Below are 16,574 nucleotides of genomic sequence, written 5' to 3'. Positions count from 1 at the left end.
ACACTGTCCACAATGATTACATAGATCAAATCTTTGTATTAAGTCTTTTAGCTTTTTCCTCCTGTTGCATATGGTATCTATTCCACAGGGAATGTAGTCAGGCAGTCTAGACAGTCCAACAGGCCATTAAAATCCTTCAGAAAACAGAGTTCATGTTATAATTACTTTTTAGTCTCAGTGTTGGCTGAGTAGAAAGCTTTATTTGAGCAGATGCTTCTATATAATGTGTCAGATTATCAGAACCACCTTTGTTGTTCTGCAGCCATCTCCTTGTCTTTTTTAAATCTAGTTGGAGTCCAAGCAAACCTTCCCAAAGAGTTGCTGACCTGTAAAGGTGTTGGCTCTATGACTAATACTCTGCAAACAGACTGATTCAGGAGAACCATGACTGGCCAAGCCTTGGTTTGCTTTGTTTGCTGTTGCATAAAGACCAGATAGCAGAGAACATTGTCTTTCTGCAGGACAGCCCTAAAAGAGATGGAAAATAGTGTGCTCTTCTGAGTTATTGGGGATTATCCAAATAAGTATCCAACATTGTGGTCACTGAGAAATGCTGACAGCTAACCGGTTCAACTCATTCTTTTTGTGTATCAAGCAGATAAAGCTGTAATAGTTTGTCATAGTGTCATTCTTTTACCTAAGCTGATGGTGGACTAGAAGGTTTAGACATTTTGGTCTCAAATATGAAGTTCTAAACAGCTTAAGCAGTTTTGAAAATAACAGTAGGTGCTCCTCTGTGTCTCCTGGCACCTATATCTCTTTGAAAATCCGGCCTTCTCCATCTAGTCCCACTCTCATTCTAACCCCCAGGAAGCACTTAGAACTGATTCTGATCTTTTTCATGAGTTGATTTAGTTATGTGCATCTGTTCAGTATTTGTTATCAAGCTGTCTTACTGTGAGCACGCCTGGAGGTTGAAGGATAGGAGCATTAAACAATGTGGCAGAACACATACAGGGATTTTGTCTCTGTGTAGATATCTGTATGAAAAAGCACAGCAGCACGGGTAAGGATTGCTGTTGTTTCTGCCCTACTTTTCAGCAGTTATGTTTGCTTTTTCTTACACCACCATGAAATGTGTCAGTGTGTTTCCTGTTAATTAGGATATCAGAAGATCTCTGGTTAGCAGGGAAGTTTTTTAAACTGTTTCATTTGCTTCAACAAAGGAAAAAAAGAAGGGCAGGGAAAAATAGGATGTTTCAATGAAGTAGATGTGTGAAAAACTCTGAAATTTTTTAATGAAAAAGTGCTTTAAAAAAATCAAACGTGCACCACTCCTTCTGCTGTGCTGTAGAGTGATCATTTCCCAAAGGACCTTCCTAGTTCACTCTTAATCAGTCTCAATACCAATCTCAGGATCAATGCTGAAGCAGGGTGAAAGTGATCTGCCAAGTCCCCTGGGCTTTCAGTTGAGCTTTGAGCTCTTAGTGGCTTAGCTGCTGTTGGAAAATGGATTTTAAGCATCAAGTTAATTAGGTTCTTGAAAACTTTATTCTGACTTGACAAAAGATGACAGAAAATATGGCTAGGCTCCCTGGAGCACGTACTGCTTTCTCATACGGTGTCAACAGAGTGCAATGGCTCCAAGCTAATACCATCTTGTCTGTTTTGGCTGTGACTAAATTCAAATCAACATTGTAATGAAGTCACGTATTAATGCATTGTGTTAAGTTGTTCGTTGTGTGGCTGGAAATCACCTAAGTGGTACTTGGGCTCTGGAGTAATTTTGAAAATGGCACATAAAAGCTGCTATTACTTGCCTTGTAACACCAGTTTGTAAGTGTGTTGTGAAAGTCTGACTGTTCAGTTCAATGTCTAGTGGCACTGTAGATGTCTCCAGTCATCCCAGCTGCTCTCTGTCTGCCTCTCGAGCAGAGGACAGGCCTACCACAGGTACTGTCAAATCTTTCAGCTCAGTGAAGGTATTTTAAATATACTTAAAGGGCATCTGAAATGGCACTAGACATCTGGATTTTGGCTGCCTACACCAGGTGTCATAAAACAGGTGGGATTAAGGTACATTTATAACCCAGGTTTGTTTTGCATAAGAAACTCAAAGCTGGCTAAAAATAGTAATAGGACCTCACATAGGCAAGACTGAGCATGTATGAGTACATGACTGCATTACCTGTGCTGTATGTCACCAGTGCTGCTGTGGATCCTCAGCAGATCCTGGCAAGGCCTGAGTAAGTACAATCATGCTGAGTCCAGGACCTACCAAAGGCACAGCCAGAGAATAAGATGAAACCCACAACTGATAAGAAGGATGTATTTCAGCTAAACCACATGTGATAGAGCACAGTAAAATTGTATGGGGAGAATTAATAACTCTTTTTATTGGCTGTACAAGCATGGACTGTTAATAGTATTCTCTCTACTTGGCCATTCTGCTGCATGCTTGCAGCCCACTTCATTTACACTGACCTTTCTCTCAAAGTATCACAGAAACCACTTTTCTGTCTGAGACTTGGGAGTTTTGTTCAGATGGCAAAATTTATTATGATACCTTAGGACATGGGAACAGAATTCCAGAAGAACAGAAGAGTCACAGTCTTCTGTTGGCAGGGAGGCTGTGAATTAGCCCATAATTTCTTGTTGCTATCTCTTTTTGTTTCTTTATCCATTTTGGAGGTGAGAGGGGTGGCAAAGAGACACAAGACAGTGAAGTAACTGATCTGTTGCAAATGCTGGAGCTGGAATGAGAGATGTAACAGTCCTCCCAGAGCAGCAGATAATCATGAGAGCACAAACTTGTCTGGAGGCAACAGTTTGCCTTTTTGAAACGTATGACTTTAATATTGTGGAGTGCTATGAATAGCTGTCTTTTATTTCTTGTTATCCTGCCCTTGCAATTCAAATAAGGTATCCATTGTTTAAAAACATCACACCCAAGATGCATCTGTCTTCGTACTTTAGTCTTACATGACTGAAATGCTTTCTGAAATGAATTGGTGATCAGCATGCTTAAATTACATAAATGAACTCTATGTGCAGGAGACTTAGTACCTGCTTAAACTGTGGAAGAAGGAATTAATAATAACATGGATTTTTAAACATGTTGAAGAAGAAAATGTGGTTTTGTTGTTCCTAGCTTAAGAGTTGACAGGATTAAAATTTAGGAAGAAAGTATAAGATGGAACATTCTCTGTTAATTTGGTCCTTGGAACAGCAGAAGCCCATGGCATTAACCTTTGGGTTATTAATATGTTGATGGAGGGAAGGATTAAGAAAAGGTTGTGGGACACAAATGGCACAAAGGCCAGAGGCAAATAATCTTGTATTGACTCCAGCTCCAAAAAATAGATTCAAAGCAGAAGAGGAACATTTCCAAAGGTGGTTCTGTGGTCAGATGAAGTCACTTCCAAACTGAGATTCTTCCTCTGCTCTAGGATTGGGGAAGCAGGTATTTGAGCTGTTATACTTAAATCAAGTAAAATAAATGTAACTTCAAGGCTCATGCTTTACTGGGAAGGCAGTGATAACGTGCTGTGTGAGAGCACACAGAGTGTGAAGGCAGATAAACTTACTGAATCTTCATTCCAAAATATCATGCGTGTCCCCCTCTGTCACTATGGTAAAACACTTGCCACCTTGTCTCCCTTACCCTGCTGTCTGTAATTACATTAGCTGTGCTGCATGGACTTTACTTCTGAACAACAGTCCTACATGTTCTGCTTTGGGGGATTGGGAAATGGTTTTCTCCATTCCATAGTCCATTTACTCCTGGTTGTAGATGCCCCTTTGGGAGCTGATGTGGCAGGTGTTGAGAGCTTAGATCAAATATAGATCATTATGTGGAAAAACTGAACAGTAATCCTGATCCTTCCTTCTGTGAAAAACATTGTAGCTGTGCTGAAAATGGGATTAAAATGGCTGAAGATCATCACGAGGGGTCAACTTTTATCTCATTAAATTCCCACTTTGTTTCTGACACCAGTGGAAAGTCAGAAAGTATTCTCTGGCAGAAAGTGGTGCAAACAATAAAGCTGCACAGCAGGCTGCCAGCCAGGACCTCCAGGATCCTGATCCTTACTGACTTACTGTGACCTTGGGTGAGGCATTTAATTTCTCTTTGTTTCCCTGTCCTGTAACCTAGAGTTAACAATTATGTGTTTCAGAGGATTTGAGAGTTAAATAGCTATTAATTTTAAGGCACTCTGAAAATTATAACCATTATATACATGTTAAGGTTTAATCCCTCACAGCTGAATAATATGGCTGATACTGAAAATGGAGGAGTTCTTTCTGAGCACCAAGGTGAGGAATGTGATGATGAGGTGACCTCAGTCTGAGCAAAACAGGTTTTCAGGCAATAATTCTCAGTAGAGTAATTCAGGAGTAATTCCCAGTTCCTCTGAAGAGGGGGAGCACAAGCGGAGCTCATTAGCAGAGTGGGTGTGGAACTGGGAGAATGGGATGTTGGGTATAGTGTGAAGGGAATGAGAAATACACAGTTGGTCAGAGCTTGGATATGTGGGACAGTGGGGAAAGCTGTTGTGCTCAAACTTGGCAAGAGAATAGTTAAGCTAACAGGTTGGACAGGGTGGGTGAACAGTGAAAACAGGAATGAGGTGCCTGGCACTGTTTTGACCAAACAGAAAGGTACTTAATGGCTTGGTTGGGTTTTTTTGGATTGTTGGTTTGGGGTTTTTTTCAGAATGTCTCCTTTGAGATTCAGGGCTCATTGTTTTTCTCTTCCCTGCTCAAAACAAGCAGCACTTTCTAGGAAGTGAAGATCTGCATGATTCCAGCCACTTTAAGCAGCAGCATAAATCACCCCTAGATTGGGTTTTGCAGCTTGGTGGGCAGGTGTCTGGAGTCTCCCATAGCCCATAACCAGTGTGGGGTGCTGAGTTAATCAGGTCACCAGGGTGACTGTATGGCCCTAAAGGCAGTTCATAGACTCTTGCATTGTGGGTGCCTGGGGCTGTGGGGCTGGCAGTTCCACTTACAACTGCTACTCTGCTCCATTTCAAGGTCATTCAGAGGGGGGAGTCACCCATAAAATAGACTTTATAGTAGTGGTTACACTTGCTTTGGTGCTTTGTACAGCCATGTGCATTGAAAGCTGGTTCTTTTCTGGGCTCTCTGTGGCTTTTTAGTATTGCATGGCACTGTTTTGGAGAATGGAGGGAGGAAAATACATAAACATTTTGATGTCATGAAAAAAAACCCAGGTTGGTTAATGGTTATTGATGGTTAGCAAATGCTTTGTGATTTATGACAGAACAAGTCAGCAGAGCATGGAGTCTTACAAAACACATGGGACGGGCTAAGCTCAGAGCCTGCACTGGTTGGCAAGCTGGTGAAGTACAGACAATCCCAGTTAAATATGCTTAATTGTTATCCTTATGTATACATCTTCCATTGCTCGGGATCACGCTGCAGTTATCATGTGGTGGTGATTAGAAGCACACTGGCATCGCTACCCAAAGTGCTACATTCCTCTTGGGAAGAGGTGGTTTTCCCAGTGCTGTACAATTTTATGAGTGTGTAGTAGCACCATTCTCTCTTGTCATGTGTGCAATACTGCACAGTCAGTGCTACCCACTGCTTGTATGACGCTACCCACTGCTTGTATGACACTACCCAGTCATGTGCTGACCAGATGAAACTCATGACATTGCACTAGCTTGGGCATTCACTGGGGAAAGGAAAAAGTTACTTGGAGCACTTGCTTTGTCATAAAATTTTGTTATAACAGTAGAAAATTCCTTCAGATGGAATAAAAGTCGAGGACCTAAGAGAAGGCTTTAAATCCACCCCTTAGGCTCCATCAAAGAACATCTGTGGCCATTTGAAGTACGTATTTTACATCTTAAAACTGTAGTATGATTATAGCTTGCATGAACACTGCTTCTCTACCCTGGACACTTGTCCTACTCTATGTTCAAGAGATGCATTCAAACAAGGCCTTGTTCTTTCTTGCCTGGACACCTGGGAATCCCCATGTGAACCTCTGCCTCTGAGCAAGAAGGAGGTGTGCTGAGCTAGTGTTTTTCTGCTGGAAGCAACACATCACATCATGGTCCATTCAATTTCCCTGTTGTCCTTCATCCTGTGGTGTTAGCTGCACTGACACTAAAAGCTTTGCTGTCTGCTCAGCTCAGTGTGAATGTGGTTTACAGTTGCCAGATTTTGGCAGTTGAGAGCCCTTGGGTTTAAGAAACGGGGTTGAGCAGGGAGCCAGGGGCCTTCAGCTCTGACAAGTGCAATGAGTTCTCAGGTCTGGAGTTGCACCAGCAGCTCTTTGAGTTGCAGTGGAAAATCTCCCATCTCCGCTTGCGTTGCACTTTTCACTGGGGAGCCCAGAGCTGCCTTGATACCTTGGTGCCTCCAGCTGTAGATGACTCAATGAAACTGTGTGGGCTGCTGGCTGTCCAGCCAGACTATCCCTGCTATCTCTTCCCATAAACACTGCAGCCTTTGTCTCTGGCCTTATCGTGCCCCTGCCATCACAGAGCCCTTTCTGTGCTCTCCTCCCAGCAGAGCCTCTGTGTTCAGGGGTCTTTTCTTCAGCTGCTCTTTGTCCCTGGGTGTTTATTGTGCCTGCTGCAGAGTGTGTTTGTTTGGGAGAGAGGAGGAGGGGCTCCTGTTGGTGTGGGGTTTATAAACCTAGTGCATTCTTCAAAAGAGATGCTGAGCAAACTGGGTGTTGTTAATATTAACCCTTCACTGCCCTGCATTACTGGGACAGGTTTCCTCAGTGTGTGAAGAATCCTTTAGGAGGGTTATGAAGTTGCTTGCAGCAGTCACGTAGTTGTGCAGCAGAGAGTCTGCTCCCCCTTTGGTCTTAACTGCCCTTTGATTTTCAGTGAATGTTCCACATGTGTATCAGCAAAGAGAGCTTCTGAAACGTTGGGAGATGTAATCAGTTCTAGGATTTCCCCCCAGAGTGATTCTGGAGACTTGTTTTTATTGCAAACACTGGCTCACTAACCCTTTCTGTTTGCATAACTGGCCCTTGCATCCTGTTTACGTGGCTACATCAGGCAATATCTCTTCATTGTACCATATCCCAAAACTTCATGGCTTTGTAGTTTAGGGCTTTTCCTTTTGAATTAGGTCCTGAAAACAGGAATTTCTTAAATTCATAGTGTTGCCACTTGTAGTGGCCTATAATACCTCCCCTTTGAACCAGCATATTTTCTTTAACCAGCTTGTTAATACTTTCATGGTTAGGATGGCTCTTTAATATTTCTTCAGTACCCATGGTCCCATATTCCAAGAGAGAGCTTTGGAAGATGAAGATAAGCAACTTGGAAACTTTATTTCTCTTGTAATCACATAATCTTTTGCATGAAGTTGGAAAAAAACCAAACAACCCAACAACCAAACAGAACAGCATCTACTTTCTAACCTCCTTTTGTTCTTCCTCTGCAAGAGGATGGGAATTTGTAACATGAAAAATCTCTCATCCATCTCTGCAAAAAGCTGTAGCAACACAATTGTCTCAGTGTTAGAAGTGCCAGGAGAGTTTTGTATTTCACTGAATCTGCAGTCAGCATAAATGTTTCAAACCTTTTTTTATTATGATCTGTGTGAACTGAGCATAATGCAAATACCCCAGTTTTATTCATGATAAAATAGTCATGTGTGATAAAAATACATTTTATTTTTTTTCAAGATAGTATCTTTTCTTAAGTTACTGAAATTTCCCCCAGAAATTAATCGGTTTAAATTCAGCATTTTGCAAAGTAGGGTATAGAATGTTTCTTTTCATATAATTAATATCCTAGTACTGGGGGTTGCAGTTCATGTATTGCAGCATCTACATACTATATTATTACACTGGGAAAAAGTTCAGCAGACTGTGTTTCTTTGCAGGGGGTGGGAGAGGAAGAAATGCAAAATAATACGAGCCTTTGAAACATGAATCCACACACTCAGACATGACTAAACCTATTCAGACACTCAGGTGTTTTTTCCAAGACTGCTCCAGGCTTTAGCATTGGTGTCGCGTGACTTGTTTTCTTTATGAACTAACTCAATTTGCCTCATCTCTCTGTCTTCCAGGAACAGTTTCGGCTGCAAAGCGCACAGGAATTCCAGCACCCCGGGAAATATCATCATCTGTATCCAGAGAGAGAGCAGTACTGCGTGGTCAAACCAATACTAGGAAAACACAACCCAGCCCCACCTCTTCTGGTACACCAACTCCTACCAAACATGTGCGCCCCACCAGCAAGTCCAAGCAAGAGAATGAAGCTGGTGACAAGGCTGTTCTGGAATCTCAGGTTAAAGAACTCCTGGCAGAAGCGAAGACAAAAGATTCTGAAATTACCAAACTCCGTTGTGAATTGAAGAAATGCAAAGAGAAAGGTTCACTTAATGCTGAAGCAATGGGTGCTTCCAACCAAAATTTAGAAACAGTATCACCTGCTGACATAGATCCGTTAATAAGGACCCTTCAGGAGAAAAACAGGACTTTTCAAAAAGAGCTTGCTAGCTTGGGAGAGGAAAATCGTGTTTTGAAGGAGAAATTGCATTATCTAGAGAACTCTCCTCTCTCAGACACCACAACAAGCAGTGGAGGTGACAGCAGCCTCCCAACTCCAACTACCCAAGAATCCAGTTTTGGAAGCCCATCAAAAAATGTGTCGAGAGGTGAAACGGATGCGCACAGGCAGCAGGTCAATGGAGGTGCACTGCGCAATTCAGGTTCTTCCAGCAGTGATGTAACTAAAGCTTCCTTATCACCTGATGCATCTGATTTTGAACATATAGCAGATGTACCTTCCAGGCCAACATCCTCCAACAGCAACCACTTCAAAGGTTCCAAATGCTCCACTACTGGAAGTTCTCCTAACAATATTAGTGACCTTTCTGTTGCATCTCTTACAGAGAGAATACAAAAAATGGAGGAGAATCACCACAGCACAGCAGAAGAATTACAAGCCACTTTGCAGGAGCTGTCGGATCAACAGCAAATGGTGCAGGAGCTGACAGCAGAAAATGAGAAGCTAGTGGAAGAGAAAGCTCTGCTGGAGACCTCCTTTCGTCAACATAGAGATAGAGCAGAACAGCTGAGCCAAGAAAATGAAAAGCTAATGACTCTCCTCCAAGAGCGATCCAAGAATGAAGAAAGCAGAGCTCAGGAGGGGAAGGTCCTTGAACTGGAACAGAAGTGTGCAGAAGTTCTTGAAAAAGCACAATTTGAAAGAGAGAAATTGCTCAACATTCAGCAACAGTTAACCAGCAGCCTCCGAAGCTTAGAAAGGGAGCATCAGGATGCCCAGCAGGTGATTAAAAGCCTGAGAGAAGAAAATGAGAAGCTGCTTAAACTTCTAGAAGTGGAACAGCAGAGCAACAGCACAGTGACAAAAACTCTAGAGGACTGTAAAATTGCCTTAGAGGGTCTAAAAATTGAGAATGGCTCTCTCAAAACTCAGTTAGAGAGTGAGAAGCAAAAGGCTGCAGAAATCAACGCGATGGGATGTACTACTGACACCTCTGAGGTGCAAGAGATGCTGAAAGTAGCCCATGCAGAAAAGGATCAGTTAGAAGCATCTTGCACTGAGCTTAAACAAGAGCTGCTGAAGGCAAACAGTGAACTGAAGCACATTCAGGGTTTGCTATCTAAGGTAAAGGAGTAACAGTTGTAAAATGTAATGGTTGTTTATCTGTCCTTCCATAAATAGGTAATAGTTGGTCTTTAGATTGTCATTGAGCCATCGATTGTAAGTTTCCAGGATTTAAATTGCATGAATTAGTTTTGAGTGGAAGCTGGGGTCATATGATATTGGCTCTGTTTCTGCTGCTAGATGCCTATTTTCCTAGGAATAACTGTTGGCATAGCTGTGTTTATAAATTCAAAACTAAGTTTCTCTAATATCTTCTGCAGAATTTACTATTTTATTAAATAGAATTGTCAAAATCATAGCAAAGAACAGGTCAATTAAAAATTACTTTGATATTATATGGACAAATATGATTGAAAATCACTTGGTAATCCAGATGGAGAGAAGGGCATGAGTAGTTAGCTATGAATATTAAATTCTGAATAATTAATCATGATTAATTAGTAGTGAACTATAGGTTTCATTGGTCATGAGAACATAAGGACATAAGCTAATGCTCAGAGAAGCTGACATTCACAGCAACATGACTGATGATGCACAGTCATGCTCCAGATGAGATTATTTTCATAAAGCTGAAATATTTTTACAGAACTGGGAAGTGTTCTGGTTTGGGATAGGTAAAGTAATGGCCAAAAAAAAATTGATTAATTTTAGAATGATTTTTCTTTGCCTCATTTGGTAGTTTGTAGCTTTGTTCCAAGCAAGCTTAAATCAGTTACTATTTTCTGTGTGATCCCAGATGTTCAGGAGAGAGCTGCAAAGTGAGGTGTCATGGATCAAGTGTTAATAAAGCACAAGGCAGTGATTATGTCCCACTGCTGCAGACAGTGATAGTCAGTGTGTGCAGCCTTTCCTGTATGGGGAAGAGATCATGAGAAGAACAGTAAAACTGGCCAGTTGCAGAGGAAGAGAGCGTTGCCAAAAAGCACCTCCATGATTTGAGTGATTTAGAAAATCCAGATGTCCTTTCAGCTTAAATGGGTGACCACAGCAAATGGAGTTAGGGGAAGCTCCCAAGTGCTTTCTAGAACTGCAGTTTATGAAGAATAAATGAAAAACTGCTGAGTGCTCAGACTCCATACCAAACTTTTATTGCTTGGTTTGGAAACCACAGATTTCCTCCTTTTTACTCTTCCTTTCCCTCGAATTAAGCTGTTTTGAATCATTGGCTATTTGTGACACCCAAACAAGACCACAGGCTTCTGTACGGCTGCCCTTCAGTCAGGCTGTGCCAGTGCTGCTCACTGAATTGGCAGCCTTCACCTTGCTTTTCTGTAACTTGTTCGTACTCAAAAGATCTCCCCCAAAACCTGGAAGCATTGATCTGTGGACCTGAGCCAACAAACTGAAGTGCAGCAGATTCCCCCTTCAGTAATTCCAGATGTCCTATATCCAGAAATAATATACTTATCTGCAGGCACTAGCTCAACTACATATGTTTTCCCAATCCATTGAAAATACATGTGGTAAAAGCAGCAGAATTGTTAATGTAGATGAACTGATCATCATCTTGGCCTAAGGCAGTGATATCACTCTCATAATGTGATACATAAATAGATGTGGAGCTTTCCAGGAGTATAATTTCTATCTGTTCATTACCTGCAGAGATTGTTTTGGAATTATGGTCACCATATAGAAAATTTCATTTCATTGTAGCATCTTTGTTTATTATCTTTATTACCAGGAAAGAAAACTGATGTTCATAGCTCATCTGTGTTTCCTGAAAAAGTCTCATTTGCATTGAAAGTCATGCTTTACAATGCTTAGAACACAGGTTCAATTCTTAAGTCCATGGTATACCCAGTAAAATCTCTAATGAGTTGATATCTGTTCAGAAATAAAAACAGACTTACAACTTTCTTCCCTTCCAGGCTGAGAATGAGTGTGGTCAGCTGAAGGAGTTGTGTGACCGGCAGGCTGAGCAACTGAGCAGAACCAACCAAAAGCTGCAGGAAAAAACATCAGAGAATGAAGCAGATATAAAAAACCTGAAAGAGACCATTTTTGAGTTAGAGGACCAGGTGGAACAACATCGTGCTATAAAACTTCACAATAACCAGCTCATCAGTGAGCTAGAAAGTAGGTGAAGCTGAAAAAAAGATTTAAGTGAATTTATTCAGGGGGCTCAGTTGTGGCTGCAGCAGGGAGGAGGAGGCATGTCATGGTATGTGTGAAGGGCCTCGCTTTAGAAATAGTCCAATTTTGGCCAGTCCTTTCTATTCATGCACAAAAGCCCCTATTTTAACAGTTAGTGCTAGAGAAATAATATTAGAGGCAGTCTGGAAGCCTCATTCTTCAGCGAAGGATGTATTGCTCATTCTAGGAACTGGAATTATTGGCCTTTTAAAGAGCTTCTAGGGAAAAGCACGTTAAGCTGTAAAGTCGCTGTCGCTGTGGAAGGGGAGCTGCCACCTGGTGGAACGAGTGGCGTGTTTCACTTACCAGTGCCACCTCCAGTTACCTACGTGATCCTGCACTTGTGGATCTGTAACTTTAAAAGTCTGGTTTAATGCCTCAGATTAATGACCTGTTTCAGAGATGTTTGATTAATAAATCTACTGTTGATTCCATTCCTGGTCCATTGACAGAGCACCTTAATTTCGGTTTAGTCTGTTTAGTGGCATTACTAGAAGCAAAACCAAATAGGCTGCTTTGCCCTCCTGTTTTCTTTTTTTCACCCTTGCCCTTATGTGTTTAATAATCTTTTCCCCTTTTTACTGTTCCTAGGTAAAGCAATGAAGCTGGAAGAACAAAAACAAGATACAGAGAGGCAGCTGAAGGCTCTAACTAAGCAAATGAAGGTAAATACTAGACTCCATAACAAAGCTAAGCTGAGCTTTTATTGCAGTACTGGATTTGAGAGACATTATATTTTTCTAGAACAACTGTAGAAGGTTCCTTTCTACATCCTTTCATTCTCCATTCTCTTTGCTCATTTCTAGCTGTTCCTTTGCCTGTGAAGGAAAAATATAATACATCCTTTGCAACTTACTTTTGCTTTTTGTACTTATGAACTTCTGCTACTTTGGAACAGCTGTTCCTGCTTCGTGAATCATCGCTAGCAGTGAGTTCTTTTCAGCAATAGTACTTGTAGTAGTATCACGAGTCTGAATGATCAATAGCTATAGGAAAAACTTTAATTGTACTTTTTGTGTTGGAGTGGAGAGCTTAGCTTCAGTTTCTTCTTTAGAAATCTCATTGGTGCTGTGTAAAGAGGCAAGTATTTAGTTTGACCTCAGCATCATGTTGAAATGGTGGTGAAATCCTGGTCGCTTGTGATCACTGAAAGAGATCAGTAACTGAGTGCTCAGCCCAAGTAGGTGCATTTTTACAGCAAACAGTTTGGGGTTCTAATTGCTCTCTCTAGGAAGATACAGAAGAGTGGAGGCGTTTTCAAGCTGATCTGCAGACTGCAGTGGTTGTAGCCAATGATATTAAGTGTGAAGCCCAGCAGGAGCTCCGTGTGGTAAAGAGGAAACTTCAGGAGGAAGAGGAGAAGAGTGCCAGACTGCAGAAGGAGCTGGATGAAGTGAAGGGCAGCAACAGGTTGGTTACTTACAAAGGCTGCAATTTGATCTGTGACTGCTAACACGCATGCAAACAGTGCTTTGTCAATAACTATTCATTGGCTTGGATGTGCATGTTGTCTGTTTTTAACTCTTCTGACAAATTGTGTTGTCTCTTATTCTAAGATGTTTCTGTTCTTTTTCTTTATGGTGATCTAGTTCTGTCAACTAGGCCAGGAAGGCTTTAATCAGCAAATATTAAGCAATAATGATTGCCAATATCCCCTTATAGCTTTGTTCCCAGTATGGTATTCCACTGCATTTTATTGCCTTCATAACTCTCTGTGCAGCTGTATTAATATGTCTGTGAAAAGATTGGTTGGCTACATATGGGACATCCAGAAGAGAACTGCTTAACCTAAGAGGAGTCAAGGACTCTGTATGTTCAAATTAAAATGAGGAGTAGCTGGACTTCTATGTTCTGCAAGTCTGATAAGTGTTGACTGAGTGATCAATGCAAGTACTAGGATTTCTTATCTCACATCTCCTGTTCTTAATTTGAAACCTCTAGTGTGATCTGGACTGTGGCTTAGCATTCAGCCCTGAGGTGACTTTGTCATGCAGTGGATGCACCTGTAAAACAGTTGCTGTAGTCTCAGTTGTTGGAGGGGGGACAGTAATTGTGAACCATTCAGAGGCATACCCCAGTGTGGAAAGCTGTGTATATGGGGCTTCCCTCTGTGGGAGTGTGGTAAGAACAAAAGTGACTTTTATAATTGAGTCTGGAACCAGTACAGATGCCTTACAGTGTGGCTTTTATACAGTACATGACCTTTTATGTACCACTATTCATTCAAAAAATCATACAACTGAAGTACTGAATAAAGAGATGGAAAATGAAAGATGTATTAGAAGAAAGAATCAAAATTTCTAAAGATGACAGTGCTATGCTCTCTTTTTGCACTGATGCAAGCAGAGCCAGCAGAGCTGTGGTGGTGAATATTTGTACTGGAGGAATGAAGAAAGACAAAATAACACAAGCCATGGTCCTGTTTATCAAAAATCTGTGCCACATTAGTTTCACTCCTCTAGATTTTTTCCATCTCTCTTCTAGTAGACTCATGGCCACTGGTAGAATAGCCACAGGAACACGATGAATCTTGTCATTTCTTTCAGGTGAAAGTCCAGCTTTGTTGTACATATTTGCTCACTGCTTTCCATTCAGGAGTTCCCACAGCAGCTGTACAGTAGATGGGTGGGCTTTTGTGCGGAGGTGTGTGGATCAGAATTCCTGGATTGAAGGAACAGAAATACTTATTTTCAGAAAAATAATGGAATGTGTTTAAGATCCAGTTTCATTATCAGAGTCTCCAGTGGATACAAAGAAAAGCTATTACAGACTATGTATTCAGACAAAATGATTACCAGACAGTACTTAAGTTCTGGGCTCTGTTTCCATTCCTAATTTATTCTTAATGAAATTTCTCCTGTTTAAAGCAGGGTCCACGTATAAGGGCAGGAAATCATGTACCTGTAGTTTCTCCTCTTTATTATTTTGGTTTTTAATCTGAGGATGTATTTGATAATACTTAAATTGAATAGAAGATGACCTGCTAATTTGAAAACTAGGATATTTATCTTCCATTTAGATGGAACATGGATGCATTGTCTGTTCTTTGGCATAAGAAGCCTGAGCTGCAAATACTGCTTTTGAAATTAGATCCCCAGAATCCATACATATTTAGTTCCAGAAGGAGGTATTCAGACATGTATTTAATTAAGTCTGTTTTGGCATTTTTGTCTCCCTCTTTCACATACATATAGATATATGTCTGTCTTTGTGTCATGTTGACTATCTGTACAGCTTGCTTTGAGTATTACATTGGTCATGGAGCCAGATATACTGTCTGCAGTGAGCAATATTAATTCTCTTTCAGAGACAGGTGTTAAGACCACATTTTGCATCTGCCAATTTAAGTATAACTAATTTGACTCACAATGTCCATGCAGAGAGTGCAAAATTCCTGTACTGAGTGGTATGGAGAAGGTAGTGAAGTCTCTGTAAGTCATTGTCTAAACAAACCAGCAATCAACAGCTAAGCACTGAAATTTTAAAACTGTTTTGACCTATAAAACAAATTCTTGAAGTCACTGAAGCTCCTGCTCAGAGCCAGTTCTACACTCCCAGTTATTTTTGCATTCCTGAGGTCGCTATCATCCCCAGCACCTCTGCTTCTTTCACCCAGAAACTTCTGGGGATATTCTCATTGTTGCCTTAAATCAGCTTTCACAAATGCTGCTGCTCAGAATCAGCAGTAGATTCTGGTACCTGCAGTGACTTTTAATGCATGCTCAGCACTGGTGGAAACAGTTTGTAGCATGATACCTTAAAACCAGTCTATGAAATACTCCTCATATTTGCTAATGCTGAGCAGCTGTGCGCTCAACTGAATATCTGACAGTCCCTAGTGGAAGTTTCCTGTCTGATTTTTGAGCTCTGATTCGAAAATGTACCTTCCAAATAGCTTGCTACTCAAAGGTTTTTGGCAAAACCTCTGCCATCTCTTGAGGGTCATTAGAGTCTACCTCATAAATTGATCTTGAAACCAATTTATCTCCTACGATGTCCTGCCATTTTAATGTTTGCCTGTGGCTGCTTGAGTTCCTGCCTCCAAGTTTGATTTCACCGTTACATTCTTCTAATCAGACAAAAAGTCATTTTTGGTTCAGGAACAACCAAAGAACTTGCAGAAAAAATCCTGATGAGGTCATCAGAGTTCATCTGAATGAAGGTAAGAGCCTCCCAAAGGCATATTTAACACAGATTAAATGTCTAATTCTATGACTAAGAGTGTTGGGGGGAGGTTGGACCAGCACCAAACAAATGGAATAAGAGAGGAGTTAACTTGCCCCAAGTTAGTACTGATTGAAACCTACAAATTCATCAATGCATGTTTCAGACAGCCTTCTATGATATTTTAAGTATATATCATAGATATATCATGATATTAGGATGATATCCTGATTAATGTTATTTCTCTGCAGTAAAATGCAAAAACTTACAATCCACTGTTGTGTAACTGCGTCCTCACAGGTGGTGGATATTGAAATTAGACAGTCTCCATCTTTGCAAGGTTTCAAGACCAGACTTACCAGAATAAGACCCTGAGTAACCTGGTCTGACCTCATAGCTGACCCTGCTTTGAGCAGGAAGTTAGACTGGGTCCCTTCCTGAGTTTGCTTCCAACCTGAGTTGTCCTGGGATCCTGTAGCAAGTTTCATCTTTTCAGAACAATCACCTTGGAAATAAATTCATTTTTGTAGCTGTTTTAGGATCAAATATTTAAATAGTGAAAACAAAATGATATATTGAGTCTGTAACACAAAGGAAGAAAGTTATAGCCGAAAGTACCCAAGTTATGGGCAACTCTTTCTTGCTTTGTTGCACACCCATTTCCAAGCTTTTCTGGCAATACACTGTTTAGCA

The 16,574-nt window shown here is 41.0% G+C and overlaps 1 protein-coding gene across 1 annotated transcript in view; it reads left to right on the top strand.

Annotated features, from left to right (window-relative positions):
* SPECC1 (sperm antigen with calponin homology and coiled-coil domains 1) overlaps nt 1-16,574 on the top strand; it is a 72,566-nt gene that overhangs the window by 26,749 nt on the left and 29,243 nt on the right. The window contains exons 3-6 of the mRNA XM_010169883.1: nt 8,017-9,584; nt 11,453-11,660; nt 12,309-12,382; nt 12,949-13,159. Coding sequence (XP_010168185.1) covers nt 8,017-9,584; nt 11,453-11,660; nt 12,309-12,382; nt 12,949-13,159 — 2,061 coding nt within the window. The remainder of the gene's footprint in view (nt 1-8,016; nt 9,585-11,452; nt 11,661-12,308; nt 12,383-12,948; nt 13,160-16,574) is intronic.

The sequence above is a fragment of the Antrostomus carolinensis genome, unplaced genomic scaffold, assembly GCF_000700745.2.
Source record: "Antrostomus carolinensis isolate BGI_N321 unplaced genomic scaffold, ASM70074v2 scaffold15736, whole genome shotgun sequence".
In the NCBI taxonomy this organism is placed as follows: domain Eukaryota; kingdom Metazoa; phylum Chordata; class Aves; order Caprimulgiformes; family Caprimulgidae; genus Antrostomus; species Antrostomus carolinensis.
This window is presented reverse-complemented; position numbering and strand designations above follow the sequence as displayed.